At 42.9% G+C, this 21,632-nt stretch overlaps 1 protein-coding gene and 1 pseudogene across 4 annotated transcripts in view; both read right to left on the bottom strand.

Moving 5' to 3' along the window:
• Positions 1 to 21,632, bottom strand: part of LOC120944061 (sodium channel protein type 2 subunit alpha-like) — a 199,012-nt gene that overhangs the window by 132,881 nt on the left and 44,499 nt on the right. For all 4 annotated transcript variants that reach the window (XM_040357836.1, XM_040357838.1, XM_040357835.1 and 1 more), the window contains exon 3: positions 2,353 to 2,471. In XM_040357836.1, the coding sequence (XP_040213770.1) occupies positions 2,353 to 2,471 (119 nt within the window). The remainder of the gene's footprint in view (positions 1 to 2,352; positions 2,472 to 21,632) is intronic.
• Positions 14,145 to 14,239, bottom strand: LOC120944513 (annotated as a pseudogene).

The raw sequence follows: 21,632 nt of genomic DNA, 5'->3' as shown, positions 1-21,632 counted from the left end.
GGCTGACGGACGGGAAAACCGTAGTGTGAACCCAGCCTTACATAGGCAGATCCCTGTTCTGCCTCGCTGTGCAGCGATCAAGAGTGGCCAGCAGACATCAAGTCCCACAGTATCTATTACACGAAACAACGTACAGGTACGTTGTTTCGCACAATAGAGCCGCCCTGCCATAGTATATGTCCGGTATATGTGCGGTGGGCGGTATTAACCACTTCTGGACCGCCGCACGACTATATACGTCAGCTGTTTGAAGAGGGATATCTCTGTTATGGCAGCAGCTAGCTGCCATAACCCAGGTATCCTTGTCTTCAGCCGGTAGTCCGGTTTCCGATAATGGTGGTCTCTGCGGCGGATTTGCCGTTAGATCACCGTTATTGGAGGCGATCAAGTCCTTCCTGTGGCTGGGTATGGAGATGAGGCAAGAAGGCCCCCACTCATCTCCATATCATAGCAGGGCGGAAACGACGTCAAAACTTCTGCCCATAGCTCTTAAAGGGCTTAAATATGAGATCTGAGGTCTTTTTCTGCTTTGGTCAGGGTGATGATGCTGGAACTTTAGTTTGGTTCCGTTCCAATAAAATGTAGGAAGACGACTTCCTGAAGAAAACATGCAAATTTCCACAATCCTTGATGATATGGGGTTGCATGTAAGCTAAAGGTACGGGGGAGATGCCAGTCATTAAAGCGGAGTTCCGGCCACAATTTCACTTTTTATATATAAATACCCCTGTAATACACAAGCTTAATGTATTCTAGTAAAGTTAGTCTGTAAACTAAGGTCCGTTTTGTTAGGTTGTTACAGCATTTAGACACTTTATAAAATAGAAATTGACTGGGGCCATCTTAAGTGTGGGCATCATGAAGCCAGACTGTATGACTTCCTGGATTTCAGCCTTGCAGATCTCGCACATGCTCAGTGCTGCACAAGCAGTGTAATAGGTTTCAGATCAGGTTTCAGCACATGTACTGTCCAAGTCACATGATTCTTCGAGACTGGGGAGTGCACAGACTCCTGAAAAGTTACACCCACTACATTCCCAGGAGTCTGTGCGATGTAGGTTAGGAAGCTTAAGCACCTGGGTGCAGGAAGTGGGAAGATTAACTATTCTGCCTAGCAACAACACTTTAAAGGCATCTAAAAAAAATATTTTTTTTTCTTAAAGGACTAATGACATTTTTTTAAAACTACTGATGTAATGTTATATTTATGGGTGGAACTCCACTTTAAATCTTCAATAAATGCACAAGTTTATATCGAGATTTTAGATACTTTTCTTCAATTGAAAGGATGTTTGGTGATGATGACATCATTTTACAGGATGTAGTCTAATGCAGAAGTTTGCTTTAGAACTGAAAAGTACATGGTGATTCCATTATATTTTCCTCAAAATTGAGTGATTCCATATTTTTTGCTTGATCTGCAAAAGCAGTTTTCTTTCTTTTTTTAAGTGTTTCTTAAAGCGGAGATCCGCTGAAAAAAATAAATATTAAAAGCCAGCAACTACAAATACTGCAGCTGCTGACTTTTAATATTAGGACACTTACCTGTCCTGGAGTCCAGCGCCGTCCGCAGCAGAGGACGAGCGATCGCTCGTCACTCTGCTGCCCGCCATCCTCGGTGAGGGAACCAGGAAGTGAAGCGCTCCGACTTCACTGCCCGGTTCCCTACGGCGCATGCGCGAGTCGCGCTACGCCTGCCGATTGGCTTCCGCTGTGTACTGGGAGCCGAGTGTTCCCAGAACACAACGGGGGGACGGGGACGGGAGGTGACATCATGCTCGCAGTCTGCCCGAGACTGTGTGGCCGGAACTGGGTGCACATACCTGTCTTTAGACAGGTATCTGCACCCCCCTATAAGGTGTCAAATGTGACACCGGAGGGGGGGAGGAGGGGGGAGGGTTCCACTTTAGGGCGGAGCTCCGCTTTAAAGCCAAAAGGCTGGAATGTTAAATGAAAAGAGTTTTGAGGCATGTGTAATTTTTACACAATTAAACAATTGACTGAATATTTTCCAAGAGTGGTGATTCCATACTTTTTTTGCCAGGGGTTGAATAAAGATGCTCTCCAAAGTAAAAAAAGAGTTGACATGTTCAGAGATTTGTATAATAGAGCGGTGCCCATTTAATCAGTTGTATAATCTAGGATGCCTCATTAAAGTGAGATAGAGATTCACTACTGACAAACAAAAAAAAATAAAAGGGACAAATAAACTTAAAACCAATATTCCATTTAAGGCAAATACAAGTATAAAACACTCACTGGCTTCTTATCATTTTCAGGGTCTCTGTAGACAAGAATTCTGCCCCTGAAACTATACATTCCATTGTCAGACTCTATACCAGAAAAGGATATGAATGTACCAAAATCTTTATTGATATTTTTCTAATGGGGTTAAAGGGAGTTAAAATGTACAAGGCAGACGTGGCACTGAAGCGGAAGATTGTCTTCCCTCTATTCAATACTATAAATGTCTGGAAGGAAAAAAATAAAGACTCATTAGTAATAGTACAACATAGAAAGCATTATAGTTCCATTAAAATAAATACCGGTAACATCTTATTTAATAAAGCAGAACAGAATATGTACAGTACAATCACATTAACAAACGACTAGTAATCATCTTCCATTATTCTGATTATACTAACCTCTAATATCCAAATACCCAGATTACATACATATATATATACACGATATTACCAAAAGTATTGGGTCACCTGCCTTTACACGCACATGATCTTTAATGGCATCCAGTCTTAGTCCGTAGGGTTCAATATTGAGTTGGCCCACTCTTTGCAGCTATAAAAGCTTCAACTCTCCTGAGAAGGCTGTCCAGAAGGTTTAGGAGTGTGTTTATGGGAATGTTTGACCATTCTTCCAGAAGCACATTTGTGAGGTCAGGCACTGATGTTTGTCGAGAAGGCCTGGCTTGCAGTCTTTGTTTTAATTCATCCCAAAGGTGTTCCATCGGGTTGAGGTCGGGACTCTGTAAAAGGCCAGTTAAGTACCTCCACCCCAAACTCTCTCATCCATGTCTACATTGACCTTGCTTTGTGCACTGGTCTAAATCATTTTGTGGAGGAGGGATTATGGTGTGGGGTTGTTTTTCAGGGGTTGGGTTGGGCCCCTTACTTCGAGTGAAGGGAAGACGTCAGCATACCAAGACATTTTGGACAATTTCATGCTCCCAACTTTATGGGAACAGTTTAGGGATGGCCCCTTCCTGTTCCAACTGCCCACCAGTGCACAAAGCAAGGTCCATAAAGACATGGATGAACGAGTTTGGTGCAGAGGAACTTGACTGACCTCATGCCGCGTACACACGGACGTTTTTCGGCATGAAAAAAAACGAAGTTTTTAAAAACGTCATTTAAAATCATCGTGTGTGGGCTTCACATCGTTTTTCGGCTTCTGAAAAAATTCGAACATGCTGCATTTTTTAACGTTGTTTTTTGTCATTTTTCGTGTTGTTAAAAATAATCGTGTGTGGGAAAAAACAAAGTTTTTTGCCCAGAAGCAAGTTGTGAGATGGGAGCGCTCATTCAGGTAAAACTACCATTTATAATGGAGTAAGCACATTCATCACGCTGTAACAGACAAAAAAGCGTGAATCGTCTTTTACTAACAAGGAATCAGCTAAAAGCAGCCCAAAGGCGAATAGAACTTCCCCTTTAGAGTCCCGTCGTACGTGTTGTACGTAGGGTTGCCACCTCATCCCTTTAAAACCGAACACATATGAATTACACAGGTTCTGAGGCTAATTTAATGCAGGTAAGGCACCAAATGCAGGTAAGGCACCAATTACCACCTTAATTAGCCTCAGAACCTGTGTAATTCATATGTGTTCGGTTTTAAAGGAATGAGGTGGCAACCCTAGTTGTACGTCACCGCGCTTTGTTCATCATTTTTCAAAAACGATGGTGTGTGGGCAACATCGTTATTAATGATGAAGTTGGAAAAACGTCATTTTTTAAACATGTCGAAAAACGTCGTGTGTACGCGGCATCAGAGTCCTGACCTCAACCTGATTGAACACGTTTGGGATGAATCCCAGAAGAGTTGAAGCTGTTATAGCTGCAAAGGGTGGGCCACCTCAATAGTGAACCCCACAGACTAAGACTGGGATGCCATTAAAGTTTATGTGTGTAAAGACAGGCGTCCCAATACTTTTGGTAATATAGTGTATATGAGAGCTGTTTTACCTTTCAAATGATTTGTATTTCTGTCCAACCAGTCCTGAGATTTATGAGATTTGCCTATCCTTGCCACACAGCACAGTCCTGTGTAGCTAGGGGAGGGACTTGATCTTTCACTGCCGCAGTGTCACTTTCACTTACAGGTCCCCTCCCCAACCCTACTCTGGGACTGGACAGTAAAAGAAGAACCAGCAGCCTGCTGAGCTCAACTCTCTGTTCTTCTACTCTTTCTTCCTATCAGCATGCTTCTTGCATTGCAGCACACCTAACTGGCTACTTGTGCTGCTTCTCCTTCAAGTGAAATTTAGATACTTGCATGCATTAAAACAAATACATTTTTAAAATGCATTAATGAATACAGAGCTGTGTTCATATATGTCTTTTATCTTTCTGGAGTTCAGCCTTAAATCATTTTTTTTTTCCTTAAAGCGATTGCAGTTACACTAAATAAAACTTTTTCGGCTTAAAGCGGTATTAAACCCAAAACCAAAATGGTAATATATCGCAGCTTACCAATCATTAGATGTGGTGGCTGCACCAGTTTTCTTTTCTTAGGCTTTTTTTCCCTCTGTTTTCACCTGGTGATCTGGCCAGTAACACACCTCCTGTATTAGAGTGCCCCCACTCTGGATGAAGGAGCACAGTGGGCACCTTTGGACAGCAGCATTGTCAGTCTGGGGGGAGGAGAGTGTTAGATGCACTAGCAGATTTAAATACACTAACAAACTGAAGCAAAACTCCAGTTAATACTTTATAAGCAGTCACAGCAGTTTCCTTTTGGAAAAAGGTTTTACATAAATAAATATAAGCTGATCACTGTAAGCACCCCTGCTAGTGTTAAATGGTTTATCTCATCTCTGTAACTGCTACATCTGCTGTACAATGTGTTCTATTGAAAAACAACAGACTCACTGGTTGGATCACAAGATGAAAATAGAAGAAAGAAAGCCTAAAAAAGAAAAGTAATGCAGTCATCTCATCTAAAAAATGGTAAGCTGCAATATCATAAAGATTTGCTTTTGGGTTTATTATGAATTTAATGCAGACTGCTGGCTGGATGTCACTTTTATCGCCATTGTGTTATTATGAGCTCTTGCTAAGTAATAAAAGGTTATAGTGATTTTCAGAAGCTATTTTAGCACTTAAATACAAACCAAGTTTACATTTAGAGTTTTCGAGCGTGTCCTCGGTCTTGCCGAATGTAGCTACAAGAGACATTTGTGGTAATGTCTCCATAAATAGCAGATGACAAAGCAATTTTCTGGAAGCGATTGCCAAATGTAACCTCAAGTTTTCAAAACATTTGGATACTGTGCCAGAGATACAGTATTTTATCCAGATCTAGTCTGGAAAACCTTTTTTCTGTAGAAACCGCTATGGGTTACACAAGGACTATCATAATACAACAACCCAAACATATGGTACTAACAGATCTTAAGACCAATACAGAAATTGTATGACTAGTAGACATGTGCATTCGTTTTCGTTCCGAATGCATTTTCGTCAGAATTTCAGGTATTTTCGTTATCGTTTTAACAAACGATAACGAAAGCACAGAAAACGAAAAACGAAAGATCCGGCATAAACAAATGCTTTATTTTTGTTTTTGTTGCGGTCGAATGTGCCTAACCTTAACTCTATTAGTCCAATATTATTCTTTATAAAGAGAAAAGATTCGACATTGTAGAGACATGAAGAAGAGTCGACATAGAGAGAAAAGATTTGACATTATAGCGACATGAAGAAGAGTCGACATAGAGAGAAAAGATTCGACATAGAGAGAAAAGATTCGACATAGAGAGAAAAGATTCGACATTATAGAGACATGAAGAAGAGTCGACATAGAGAGAAAAGATTCGACATAGAGAGAAAAGATTTGACATTATAGCGACATGAAGAAGAGTCGACATAGAGAGAAAAGATTCGACATAGAGAGAAAAGATTCGACATAGAGAGAGAAAAGATTCGACATAGAGAGAAAAGATTCGACATTATAGAGACATGAAGAAGAGTCGACATAGAGAGAAAAGATTCGACATAGAGAGAAAAGATTCGACATTATAGAGACATGAAGAAAAGTCGACATAGAGAGAAAAGATTCGACATAGAGAGAAAAGATTCGACATAGAGAGAAAAGATTCGACATAGAGAGAAAAGATTCGACATTATAGAGACATGAAGAAGAGTCGACATAGAGAGAAAAGATTCGACATAGAGAGAAAAGATTCGACATAGAGAGACATGAAGAGTTGAATCTTCTTTTCTATTTTTTTTTTCCTTTTTAGAACATTCGACAGACACCATAAGCCTTCAATGACAGATTCGACCTTAATTGTGCCTAACCTTAACTCTATTAGTCCAATATTATTCTACATAAAGAGAAAAGATTCGACATAGAGAGAAGAGATTCGACATAGAGAGAAAAGATTCGACATAGAGAGACATGAAGATTCGACATAGAGAGAAGAGATTCGACATAGAGAGAAAAGATTCGACATAGAGAGAAAAGATTCGACATAGAGAGACATGAAGATTCGACATAGAGAGACATGAAGAGTCAAATTGAAAAAAAAAAAAATTAAGATTTTGTCGAATTTTTTTTTCTTCTTCTTCTTATGCCGCGTACACACGGTCGTTTTTTGGCATGAAATAAAATGACATTTTTAAAAACGTAATTTAAAATGATCGTGTGTGGGCTTCACATTGTTTTCCATCTTCTGAAAAACGACAAAAAAAAAAATTCAAACATGCTTCAATTTTTTATATTGTTTTTGAAAATGTCGTTTTTTGTGTTGTAAAAAATGATCGTGTGTGGGCTAAAACAACGTTTTAAACCCACACATGCTCAGAAGCAAGTTATGAGACGGGAGCTCTCGTTCTGATAAAACTACCGTTCATAATGGAGTAAGCACATTCATCACGCTGTAACAGACAAAAAGTACGAATCGTCTTTTACTAACACAGAATCAGCTAAAGCAGCCCAAAAGCGAATGGAACTTCCCCTTTAAAGTGCCGTTGTACGTGTTGTACGTAACTGCGATTTGCTAGAGCATTTTGAAAAAAACGATGGTGTGTGGGCAACGTCGTTTTTTATGATGAAGTTGAAAAAACTTAGTTTTTTTTCATGATGAAAAATGTTGTTTTCTTTCATGACAAAAAGTGATCGTGTGTACGGGGCATTAGAACATTCGACCAGACACCAAAAGCCTTCAATGACAGATTCAACCTTAATTTGGATTTTCGGACGAATGCATTTTTTTAACGAAAAACTAAATAAATAAAAACGAATTTCGGGAGTAACTAAATGTATTTTTCGGACGAAAACAAAATTACGAAACAAAATATTTCAGTGTGCACATGTCTAATGACTAGTTCAAAGACTTCAAGAGACATGTCTACATAGCTCCCATCTGTCCCTCTTTGGAAGGATCTTCCCTTTTTAGATTTAGTTTCAATGATTTTTGTGTAGCAAGATGGTGGCGACGGCATCGAATGTGACGAGCGCCGGCTTGTCTCAGTCAATGACGTCACCGCGTTCTTGCAATTCAAAAGAACGGCGGTTCTTTTGAATGGCCGTCTTTATGCACGGCAAGCTTACCAGGAATCCCGTCAAGAAAAGTTTTTTTTCCTGACGGGATTCCCGGTCGTGTGAGCAGGGCATAAGTGTATGAAACGGATTTTTTTTTCAGCCTGCAAATATTTGTAAAATTTAAATGTCAAAAAGTTTGGAAATACCTGGTCTAAAGTATACAGCCTGTTGCCTTGCTTTTTAGACCTGCTCTTGGGACTATTTGGGGTGCTGATTGAGAAAACGGCATTGCTTAGACTGCATCAGCTCAAGTTTCTTAGATACGGTGTCACCCGTCCCGACGGCCGTGATGGCGCCACACATAAGGGGGAGCTTGCGTGTGAAGTCATAACGGCCAGGTGACACCATGGCCGGCTTGTTTTTAGCACTGCTTGGGATTCTCAACCTCATCATAAGTGTATCTTGTATGTCTTAATAAACCAGCTTTACCGTTTTACGCTAGGAGGCTTCTCCCCGTTTTCTTTTCACACATGCCTGCATGGTGAGTGGCTTTTCCTAAATAGATATTTAAGCTCATTGACATCAGCGAGAGTGCCATACCTGGAGTACCTTCTCATTGAACCATCTATTATGGAGATTGAGTGCAGGCTTATTTGATCTCTGTATTCGAGATCCATGCCGTCTGGTAAGAGGCTGCTTTTTTTATTTGAAAGAGCACTTTTAGAACACTGGAGCACCTTTAAAGTGGAAATTGGTCCTTGAGCACTGAGCACTTTATTATTTTGGCACATTCATATTGGACTTTATAGCCATCAATTAGGTTAATTTGATGGACTTTATCATTTGAACACATATTGATGCATACTACTTTATATTGTTTGAACATATTCATTACTTTGCACTTGCACTTTACTTATATGTACACCATTATTTTTTTCAGTGGTTCTCTTTAGTAAATCAACCTCTTATGCCTTGTACACACAATCGGAATTTCCGATGAAAAAAGTCAGATGGAATTATTTCATCGGATATTCCAACCATGTGTGGGCACCAACGGACTTAGAAATAGAACATGTTTTATTTTTTTTCCGATGGAAAAAAATCCTATCGGAAATTCCGATCGTCTGTGTGGAACTCCGAAGGAGAAAAAAAAATCCATGCTCAGAATCTAGTAGACGCCTGCTCGGAAGCATTGAACTTCATTTTTCCCGCCTCGTCATAGTGTTTTACGTCACCGCGGTTTGGACAGTCGGAATTTGGTCTGACAGTGTGTATGCAAGACAGCTTGAACGGAATTCCGACTGAAAATTCCATCGGATTTTATCCTATTGGAAATTCCGATCGTGTGTACAGGGCATAATGCCGCGTACACACGATCATTTTTCGGGTTGAAAAACGTTTTTCAGGCTCTAGAAAAAACAAAGTTTTTTCAACTTCATCATTAAAACGATGTTGCCCACACACGATCGTGAAAAAAATGCTCTAGCAAAGCGTGGTGACGTACAACATGTACGACGGCACTATAAAGGGGAAGTTCCATGCTGATGACACCACCCTTTGGGCTGCTTTAGCTGATTTTGTGTTAGTAAAAGACGATTCTCGCTTTTCAGTCTGTTACAGCGTGATGAATGTGCTTACGAACGCTAGTTTTACCAGAACGAGCGCTCCCGTCTCATAACTTGCTTCTGAGCATGCACAGGTTTTTCATGTCGTTAAAGCCCACACACAATCATTTTCTACAACCCGAAAAACGACATTGTTTAAAACGTTGTGAAAAAATAGAGCATGTTCGAATTTTTTTTTTTGGTCGTTTTTCAGAACCCGAAAAATGCTCTGAAGCCCACACACGATCGTTTTAAATTACATTTTTAAAAAACGTTGTTTTTTACAACCCGAAAAATTATCGTGTTTACGCGGCATAAGTCTTTTGATTAGTCTTTTGATTAAAATGCCAATTTAGTTTTAATAATTTTTTAGTCATTTGAATTGTTTTAGTTTTATTTTAGTCTACGAAATTAACACTGATCTCAAACATTGGATTCTAAAGTGTAAGTTATATTCTGTATTATAGCTATGATCATATAGGAGGTGTGTGTATATAGTCAGTTATATCATTACATTTTTCCAGATCGAGCACTGTAGAGGTTATAGCTACTTCACAACAGTGCTGCCTAAATCATCCCAGCTTATCTCGAACTTGTGTCCCTATTGGAAGATTTCCTTTAGTTTTGCCTTCAGTTTAATTTAAAGTGAAACTATAGGCAAAACTTTTTTTTTTCATTTTGGATAGGAGGAAGGGAGGGAGGGAAATTATAACCCCTTATATCCCATTGTGGAGATTTCCCCTTACTTCCTGTCCCATAGCTAAACAGGAAAAGAGAGGAAATCCCTGCAAATAAATATATGAAAGAAATACAGCACATGAACGGCACTCAGGTGCACTGAGTGTGCCGCTATCATGCCGTTAGTGGCAAAGTGATGTCATCGCTGCTCCGGCCAGTCACAGCGCCGGAGCAGCGATACCCGGAAGTCACACTGGCTATCATGGCGGCGACGGAGGTTGTGTCCGAGGACAGCTGCGGGGGCTTCGGTCTCAGGTAAGTAATTCTTAATGAGCTAGTATGTTATGCCTTTGTCTTGCAGGGTTTTTCTTTTCTTGAAATGTGTCAGATGGTTTACTTCCTCTTTAAAAGTCTGTGTGTGTTTTTGCCTGGTAGTAAAAATACTTAATTTCAAAGCTTTAACCACTTGCCAACCAGCGTTGTACCGATATGTCGCTGGATTGGAAGGATAATATCTCAGTCAACGCTGCAGCAATGATCTAAATATAATTTTTTAGGGTCAACAATTCACTTCAATGTAAAAGCAATCCTTGCAGCTAAGAAGCCGCTGGGTTACATTTACAGGTAGTGGCAGGGGATCCCGCCCTCTTCTCGCCGCCACCTTCCCCGGGCTCTCCCCTGCAATCAGAGAGCCTAGTAAGGATGTGACCGGCAGCATCCAGTTCCCGGGACACAGTTAGAGGAGCTGATGTTGTTCCTCCCACTACGTGATGGCATAAACCGGAAGCAACGAGGATTTCATCACTTCTGGTTTCGGTTTCATTCAAGCAAGGCATTAAAGGCTTGATAAAGCATCTGATCAAACCGATCTTGGTTCATCTTGGTTCATTCCTTGTGATAGCAATAAAGTTGATAAAAAAAATCAAAGAGACAGTGTAAAAAATAAAAAGTGTTAAATAAAATAAATAATAAAATTCAAAACATTTGAAAAGCGCCCCCGGCCCCCTCCTGCTTGCGCGCAAAGGTGAATGCATGCATAGGTCATGCACGCATATGTGTTCACACCACACATGTAAGGTATCGCTGTGAACTATATATGATGTTTGGGGGCTCTAAGTAATATTCTAGCAAAAAGTCAGAATAGGCCTGGGAGGCAAATGGTTAATTTGCTGGTACATGCACAGACAGCTGCTGGCTTCCTAAAGCCGCGTACACACCATCGGTCCAAACCGATGAAAACGGACCGAAGTTCAGTTTCATCGGTCCAAACCGTCCGTGTGTACGCCCCATCGGTCTTTTGTCCTTTGGACAAAAGTTAGAGAACTTGCTTTAAAATTGAACCGATGGACCACTGACCAATAGGTCTAAACCGATGGTTAGTACACAAAAGCATCGGTTCAAAACCCACAAATGCTCAGAATCAAGTCGACGCATGCTTGGAAGCATTGAACTTCATTTTTTTCAGCACGTTGTTGTGTTTTATGTCACCGTGTTCTGACCCGATCGGTTTTTGGAACGATGGTGTGTACACACATCAGACCATCAGTCTGCTTCAGCGGTGAACCGATGAAAACGGTCCGTCGGACCATTCTCATCGGATGGATCGACTGTGTGTACGCGGCCTAAGACGTTACAAGGCCGGGGGGGGGGGGGAGTATTGTGAACCTACCCCCTGATTTTGATGGGTGTAAAGAAGGTAGAGCAGGTCACTGAAAGTTGGCCGGCTTGGGGACAGGCTGAAGAGGTGGCCACTTTGGGCTCTTCAGCAGGAGGTTGGTATAAATAGGACAGGACCTGCAACCTTTGCTGCTGCAGAAGTTAATAGCTCACGGGGAGGGAACACTCATGCCGCGTACACATAATGATTTTTCGGCATGAAAAAAAAAACGACGTTTTTCAGCATGTCCAAAAAACAAAGTTTTTCCAACTTCATCATTACAAACAACGTTGCCCACACACCATCGTTTTAAAAAAATTATGAAAAAAGCGCAGTAACGTACAACACGTATGACGGCACTCTAAAGGGGAAGTTCTATTCGCCTTTGGGCTGATTCCGTGTTAGTAAAAGATGATTTGCGCTTTTCTGTCTGTTACAGCAGGATGAATGGGCTTACTCCAGTATGAACGGTAGTTTTACGTGAACGAGCGCTCCCGTCTCATAACTTGCTTCTGAGCAAGCGCTGTTTTTTTACGTCGTTTTAGCCCACACACGATCATTTTTTACTACCCAAAAAACGACAGAAGCCGAAAAATGACGTGAAGCCCACACACAATCATTTTAAATTACTTTTTTAAAAACGTTGTTTTTTTTCATGACGAAAAATCATCGTGTGTACGCGGCATCAGGGTTGGGTGCTAAAGATCGCTCTCCCAGCAGTGCTTGGCAGATGGCACTTGTCAGCAGTACACTGCATGCTGGGGTGTTTCCTGCAATGCAGAGGGGAAACCAGGCATAAATAAAAGTGACAATTATAGAATGAGAAAGAACTGAACTAGAGGGAAAGATCCATTTACTCTCTACTTGTGTAAAATGTATTGTGACACCAGGAACCCTTTTGTTAATCATCTGCAGCTGCCAGACCGGTGAACAGAGAGAGAGGGAGGGATAGAGCAGAAGCTTCATGAATACTTTTTTCCTAGCAGAAAACATCAGTCCTACAGACAGAAGTCTCCAACAGGAAGAAAAGAATAAGAACATAATCTCTGTGCGTTGTGTCTCTCACTCTCTCCGCTCAGCTGACCACTGCGGATTTCTAATAAAAGGATTGTTGGCGTCATAATAAATCTCAACATGAGTAAAGGGAGCTTTCCCTCTTTGTGTTCATTCTTCATGTTAATGATTAGTCATTTACATCGGCCACCAATATAACGGAAGAATCGACATTGACCACCAATTTAACAGGATCATTTACACTGGCCACCAATGTAACAGGGGAATTTACACCGGCCAGCAATGTAACAGGGGAATTTACACTAACCACCTTAGTAACATGGGAATTTACACTGACCAACAATGTAAAGGCAATTTACACTGACCAGACGTGTAACAGGGGAATTTACACTGACCACCAATTTTTTGAAAAGCCTGTGGCGTGCAAAACACAACCCAAAAACCACCCGGTGCAGGAAAAAATGTGCACACACATAAAGAGTGAAACACAAAAAACTGCGACGGGTGCCATCGTCAAGTGGTCCTCCGAAAAGGACCCAGCTCTGATCCCCCGGGGCGTTAGGCTCCTGACAGGGAAAAGAGTAACTGTGGCCCATACACCCGAAGCCATATGGACCCATCTTGGTCCAAGCAGCCGAAGCCACAAGGGCCCAAAATCCTCGGAGGGACTGCCGAAACAGAACCCTCCTCGGTGAGGCTCCCCTGAAGGGAGACCCCATGAGAGTCGGCGAACTAAGCCAGAAGGCCATGTCCACCAACTCCCAAGACTTTCAGAGGCAGGCCCGAGGACCAGCACCCTACTCGCCACACTAAAAGTGGAAGCACCAAACGAAAAAAGTGACAAAACAAGACAAACAGGGGGTAAAATAAAAAAGGAAAGTGGGGAAGAAGGAAGATGGGAGAGTGAGGAAAGTGACCAACGTGCAATACGTTGGCCGGCCCTCCAGCCAGGAAACAAAAATTCCTCTGGTCCTAGCCAAAAGGCCCGGCCCAAGAGGCAGGTGTGAAAAGTGTGAATGTGGAGATCAGTGACCTAAGGTGCCACACGATGAGTGCCCCTTTTAAACACTCGTGCAATGTATGGCACCCCTGGACTGCCACTCCAGGGGCACTATCTCCACAGGCTTTTCAACGGTCCCTAGCCCCCAGTCCAGACCGGCAGCACCCTTCCCGGCCAGGAAGGTAGGAGAAGATGTCGGGGAGAGCCCACCTAAGCAGGCTACAACCCACAACCCCTATCTCTCCCACCTAATCACATTCTGGAAATACTACCCGCTCCTCCCGGTAAAAAGAGGAGCAAGGGTTCTCTCCAGAACAACTGACTGGGGCAGATACCACCAAATCCAGGCCAAAGGCCAGGGACCCGGCCTCCTGGCTTCGATCTCATGCCTCTCTATCCCGATCAGAAGGCTTTCACCTCCATGCCAACAGGCTTAGTGTCCGCCGACTGCCATCCCGTTCCCCCTCTCACAGGGTACTGGGGACAGTCATCTTAGCACCACCTATTGGCAACTGATAAGAACAGATACTACACTTGATCTTAGCCAAAAGGCCAAGAAGCAATACACTGACCACCAATGCAACAAAGAAATTCACACTGACCAACAATGTAAAGGGGGAGTCTACCCTGACAACCCAATATAACAGAGGAATTTGCATTGGCCACCTATGTTATGGGGACTTTTTTTCACTGATCACCAATTTAATAGAGAAATATATACTGACCACCAATGAGTAAATTTAAACTGACTACCAATATAATGGGGGGATTCAAAATGACCACCAGAGGAATTTACACTGACCATCAATGTAATAGGGCAATTTAAGCTGACAACTAATATAACAGAGGAAATTTACACTGGCCACCAATGTTATGGGGAAATGTACACTGACCACTAATGTAACAGACGGATTTATACTGACTACTAATATAATGGGGGAATTTACACTGATTACAGATACTATGGGGGAATTTGCATTGATCATCAATGTAACAAAGGAATTTACACTAACCATCACCGTAATAGGGAAATTAACACTGATCATCAATGTAACAGAGGAATTTACACTTACTTCCAATGTAATTATTTAATTTACAATGACCTCAGTGTAATAGGGGGATTTGCACTGACCACAAATGTATGAGAGGAATTTACACTGATCTCCAATGTAACAGTTGCATTTACGACCACAAACATAATCTGCTGTATTGGCAAAATACTCTTTCACTTATTCCACAGTAGTGTCAGTTGTATCTGCCTTCTCTTTTTATGAGCATGGTAGTGCAGGAATTGCACTATTTTACCATGTTTCGGTTTATGCTTTAGTTTTGTGTGTTAAAGCACGCCTGATTAGCCATGCTTAGTTTTGGTCCTTTCTGTAATTTGCTATCAGTAAATAATGTGCTGCGTCAGTAGGATCTTCAAGTTTTCTTAGTCAAAATTTTATTACATTGCAAACTCCTATGGGCAGTGCCGTTTTAACACTTTTTTATTTTATTGTATTGTAACTGTACTGTCTCCCTTTTATATTGTAAAGTGCTGCATAAACTGTTGGCACTATATAAATCCTGTATAATAATAATATTCTTTTTTTTTTGAGTAATGGAGGAAGGGATGCCTCCTGCCCCCCCCCTCCCCCCCACCCCGATTCTCATAAACTTCCATGAAAATGCAAAACCCTGAAGCAAACAAAATCCCTCGGACCCATGCCCTGTTTGCAATTATTGTTAGTAAAAAGCCAGTAGAAAGCAACAGCAAAGAGGAAGCCGGTAAAGGGACTTTTATTGATTCTGGGTTGAAAACCATCACCAGATTACTTCCTTCAAAACCTTTGCTTCCCATTTACTAAAATGCTTTCTTATAATGGCAAGCACTAACATATTTTTTCAAACTGGGTTAATTGCTTTCTGTTCTGCAGTTGATAAATTGTGTATTGTTTAAGAATAATTAACTGCTAATTATTTTTCATTAAATGCAGAGACCAATGAAGATCAAGTGATTACGTCCTTGACTGAAATATAGCACCAACATATTCCGCATTGGTTTACCAAACACAGGGACACTCACTAAAGTCAGGCTGTGGAGCTTATAGTCTAATGTTTCTACAAAGCTTTGCAGACCCAGATAGGCCCTCAAATTAGGATCAGTATGTGTAAAAGCCAATTAAACTACCATGTTTTTCTTGTGGCTATGTAGTGCACCCCTGAAGAAGCCACTGGTGATAACCATAGATGTGCGCAGCCTATTGCATTGGGATGTTCACCCCAAAGCTCAAACACACATGCGTACCTATGTGCGTGTGTGTATATACATATAGGGCAGTAGGGCAATGGACAGTTTCGGTAGAGCCGTAAACGTTGTCAGTAAGGCAGAGGTTGTTGTCAGTAGTTTATATATTTTTAATATTACTTCATCATTTTTTACAATCTTTATCTTACAATAATTTTTTTTGTTATGTTTTTTTACTATTTTATTTAGGTGCCCTATTGGTGGGCTTTGGTGAAATTTCAGGGGTCAAAACACCTGATGTCTTACTTTCCTGATAGAGAAAGGGACTGAGGACAGAGATTCCCCCAGTCCCTTCCTCTGTAGCCAAGCAGAAGGGTGGATTTGCCTAGTACAGGGTCATTAGGGTGTGTCCAGGCATACCTGGCACACCCTATGCACGCACCTATGGTGATAATAATAATCTGCCTAGTTCCTAGTCCGCGGTGGTTCAACTTCCTGTCCTAAGACCCCATTGCCTACTGGGAAATGATGACACTCATTTCCCAGGAGTCTCTGGGCATTACTGTGCCTAAAAATCCCAGCATGCACCTCTCTAGGGAAATCCAGGAAGACACAGGAACTGGGCTTCTCATGCCCACAGCTAACATGGAAACGACCTCAAGATCGCTGAGCAGATATCAGGTAAGTGTTTACACTGTTTTATGTACCGATCGTGTTTTTTTGATAATTGTAAAATAATATTGAATGTAATGTATTGTGGATTGCAAAAAAAAAACTATGCCCGAAATCCGGCTTTATGTACTCTATGTACTCACCACACCACAATGCCTATGCGTTTAGTATACTACAAAACACAAATACAACGCACAGACAAACCATCTGTACAAGATGTGACAATTCTTTTAAAAACTGTGTTGCAGTTCAAAATGAATGGGTCTAAGACTTAATGTACACGGGACGTTTTAAAAACCTCTCCGGAACTATTTAACTTGACAGATAGTAACCGACGTTTAAAAACATCAGTTTTGTCGTGTTTACATGCTCCTAAACTTCCATTTATTAGCAGCATACATGAGGCCTAAGACCAGGCCTTTTATTGCAATTTTTGTTTACATTTAACAATTAGTGTTTTTTTCGAGAAAATTTCTTGGAACCCCCAAACATTATATATATATATATATTTTTTAAAGCAGAGGCCCTAGAGCAGACCTGGGCAAACTACGGCCCGCCGGCCGTATACGGCCCGGCGGACCTTTTAATCCGGCCCCCGGGCAGTGTTGCCAATAGGGTTGTCCCGATACCGAGTATTAGCGGGAGTACTCGTACTCACGCTAATACCCCCGATACTAAAATAGAATACTCCCCCCCCCCCCCGCCGCCGCCGAAACCGCCGCCGCTGCCACGTTAATCACCGCGGCGGGGAACATTACAGACAGCGTTCGTTTGAACAGCTGTTTTCCCCGCCGCGCATAGACACTGCCCCTTGGACGGATCTGTCCAATCGCGAGCAAGGGGGAGTCACATAGACACTCCCCCTTGCTCGCTATTGGACAGATCCGTCCAAGGGGGAGTGTCTATGCGCAGCGGGGAAAACAGCTGTTCAAACGAACGCTGTCTGTAATGTTCCCCGCCGCGGTGATAACAGTAGGTACGGGGACAATGGCTGCTGTATGGGGGACAATGGCTGCTGTAAGGGGGACAATGGCTGCTGTACGGGGGACAATGGCTGCTGTACGGGGGACATGGCTGATGTACTGGGGACATGGCTGCTGTACTGGGGACATGGCTGCTATACTGGGGACCTGGCTGCTATACTGGGGACATGGCTGCTGTACTGGGGACATGGCTGCTGTACGGGGGACATGGCTGCTATACTGGGGACATGGCTGCTATACTGGGGACATGGCTGCTGTACTGGGGACATGGCTGCTGTACGGGGGACATGGCTGCTGTACGGGGGACATGGCTGCTATACGGGGGACATGGCTGCTATACGGGGGACATGGCTGCTATACGGGGGACATGGCTGTTATACGGGGGACATGGCTGCATTTGGGGACACATTTAAAAAAAAGTATCGGTATTCGGTATCGGCGAGTACATAAAAAAAATTATCGGTACTTGTACTCAGTCCTAAAAAAGTGGTATCGGGACAACCCTAGTTGCCAACCGTCCGTAGAATTACGGACAGTACGTAAATAAAAGGCACTTTTTCCCTGTTCGTAAAAGTCTGTAATAAGGGAAATGTGCCCGTAAAAAGATCCGAATGTGAGCCGCAGCGCAGGCAGCGTCTAGTCCTCCTACATTATGCATAGCCTCGCCCTCTCTGACCGCCCAGCCCACCACCACCCACCGCGCAGCCAATTATCAAAGCGCATTTTCGCGCTAACAACACTGCTGCCAGCCTATTCAAAAGAGCAGCGCGGGGAAACTGAGGAACATCGTAGAATGTGTGGAGAGCGGCACCGGCAGGATAGCACACATCAGCAGATGTAGTGGACACACTGCAGACGCACCCCCACTGTGACGGAGTGGACTGAGTGAAGGCAGACGGAGACCGACCAGTGCGCCTGCCTGCCTGCTCTGCCCGCCCGACTGACTGTAGCAGTCGGCCAGCCGCCATGCTGGTGCCCGGACCTGGAGTGGACCCTGGTCTCCACTCTCTTCGTTGGAGTAGGACTCCTCGCGACGCCTGCTGCCTGCCCTCAGTGCCACTGCCCTGGCCTGGTCTGGTGAGTCCTCCTCAGTCCAGCAGCAGAGTGTGAAGTGCTATCCTACCTAGACATCATCAGTATGCTGTGTCCTCCTCCTGTGCCCCTTTCACCTCTCCACAGGTCAGATCTGTGGAGAGGTGAAAGGGGCACAGGAGGAAGACACAGCATACTGATGATGTGAAGAAGTGATATGATAATTTATTTGCAGCCTCTGTGCCATGTCCCCAGCCTCTGTCCCCCTCCTGTGTCATGTCCCCAGCGTCTGTCCCCCTCCTGTGTCATGTCCCCAGTGTCTGTCCCCCTCCTGTGCCATGTCCCCAGCGTCTGTCCCCCTCCTGTGCCATGTCCCCAGCGTCTGTCCCCCTCCTGTGTCATGTCCCCAGCCTCTGTCCCCCTCCTGTGTCATGTCCCCAGCCTCTGTCCCCCTCCTGTGTCATGTCCCCAGCCTCTGTCCCCCTCCTGTGTCATGTCCCCAGCCTCTGTCCCCCTCCTGTGTCATGTCCCCAGCCTCTGTCCCCCTCCTGTGTCATGTCCCCAGCCTCTGTCCCCCTCCTGTGTCATGTCCCCAGCCTCTGTCCCCCTCCTGTGCCATGTCCCCAGCCTCTGTCCCCCTCCTGTGCCATGTCCCCAGCCTCTGTCCCCCTCCTGTGCCATGTCCCCAGCCTCTGTCCCCCTCCTGTGCCATGTCTACAACAAGTACTCGTACCAGTTGTCCAACAATGATATTTACTGCTTTTTATAAAGAAATACAATTGATTTTATGCAGTATTGAGTTTAGCCTTTTGGCCCGGCCCTCCAAAATATTTTTAGTTTCTCATGTGGCCCCATCGAAAAAATAATTGCCCACCCCTGCCCTAGAGAATACATTGGTAGGTGTTTCAATTTTTGGGAAGACATTTTTTTACTTTTCACTTCACTTTTTTACATTTTAATGTGCAAAATCACAATATAATACCCAGTTTTTTGATAAAACGTAAAAGATGATGTTATCCAGAGTAAATAGATACCAAACATGTCACACTTTAAAATTGCACACACCCATGCAACAGCGAAAAATTACGTAAATTTCACTATCCATAGGCGACGCTTTAAAGCATTTACAGTTTACCACTTTAGATTTACACAGGAGGTCTGGTACTAGAATTACTGCAACTGATCTGATGTTCATGATGATACCTCGCATGTGTGGGCCAATCCCTGTTCGTGCGTGCGGGACCAATGCGTGCATTCACCTTTGCACGCAGGCATGGTGACAGTTTTCTTTTTTTTTTTTTTTTTACACTGTCACTTTCATTTATTTATTTTTTATCACTTTTATTGTTATCCTGCAAAAGGCAGTGACAGGTACTTTTTATGGAGAGATCTAGGATCTATTAGCCCCTCAAATGCTTTTAATTTAAAAAAAATTGCGCTGTTTACATCCAGGGGAACTGGAAGTGATGTATGTTCATTAGTTCCGGTTTCCTATATCACAGAGGTACTATGTACCCCATACTCATTAACATAGGGAAGGGGAGGGATCTGGGGGCTCCCTTGTTAAAGGGGGCTTCCAGATTCCGATAAGCCCCCCGCCCCGCAGACCCCCAGAACCACAGCCCTATGTTGGTATGGTTCAGGAGAGGGCCGCGTTTGCTTGTTCCGTCCCTTTCCTTACCTGCTGGGCTGCATGCTCGGATAAGGGTGTGGTATGGATTTTGGGGGAGGGTTCCCCTTAAAATCCATACCAGACCCGAAGGATCCCATTTTTTGCCTGATTTTTGTTGACAGCTGATAATAATAATAATAATAATGACTCATCGGTTGTTAAGGACACAGCGGCTGGCTTCCCGGCCCGGTCCATTGCAACCAGCTATTACACATTGTATTAAAGTGAAGGAAAAAAACGCAACACTCGTTTTTCTAGTGCGGCTCCATTAAAGTCTATTACATGCAAAACACAATCTGCAGCGAGAAAAAGTCCCCAACCCTTTTCCAAAAATGCAGCGGCTGAAAAAATGCATAGATGTGAACGTGTACCAAAGGAAACCATGTTAAATGGACTGTAGTGTGTTTCTGCAAAACGGAAAATGCACAAAAGAAGCGCATAGGTGTGAACATAGGGATATAGGGTTCATCCTGTTTTGACAGTGACTCGATGGTGACATTTCATGAATCTGTTGCAAAGTTTCTTACCTAGAAAGGGGGGGGGGGTTTACTACTAAAACTGAAGAGTAAAAAATCTGGTGCAGCTCTGCGTATAAACCAATCAGCTTCCAGGTTGTATTGTCAAAGATTAATTGAACAAGCTGAAGTTACAAGCTGATTGCCTACCATGCATAGCTGCACCAGATTCTGATTGTACCACTTTTGGTAAATCTCGCCTAAGACACTGACTTGCAATTGGCAGTAGCAGGGTCAGCCTCCTGTACAAGCTCCTTCAGTTGGCTGTTGGGCAGCCTATCTGATAAGAAATTCAACAGCCAACTGACGGAGCTCACATAGCAGGATGAAAACACGGCAAAGATTTTAAAGAAGGAGTGTGGGGCCAGTTTTGAAGTGTATCTCTAGAAAAAGTTTTTTTTTGTTTGGGTAGAGTGGATAATAATTTATATCCTCTCTTTCTATCTTTATTTTATTTGTTTGCTGTCTATGTCTGATTGGGGAAATTTTCCTTCATTTCTCTTCAAGGAAGGGCATACCTCCCAACTTTTTTGAGATGGGAACGAGGAACATCTATTAGCAAAAGTAGAATCATGTAAAAAAAAAAAAAAAATAGTTAAACCCACAAGTGCTTTTTTCTTTTTTACCACTACTATTCCTTTATATTGACTTTTGATATTTACAAAGGCAGAAATGTAAAACATGGATGAGAGGTTTAGCACTGGGAAACACTTTCTAGATAAATAGTGCATTTTATATACAACTATAAAGATCAGAGAAAGATGAGGGACACATGGGGGAAAGAGGGACAGAGGGACTTTGTTCCAAATCAGGGACAGTCCCTCAAAATCAGGGACGGTTGGGAGCTATGGAA

Source organism: Rana temporaria, chromosome 6 (assembly GCF_905171775.1).
Source record: "Rana temporaria chromosome 6, aRanTem1.1, whole genome shotgun sequence".
NCBI lineage: Eukaryota > Metazoa > Chordata > Amphibia > Anura > Ranidae > Rana > Rana temporaria.
The sequence above is the reverse complement of the archived record's forward strand: the minus strand, read 5'-3'. Positions and strand labels throughout refer to the sequence as shown.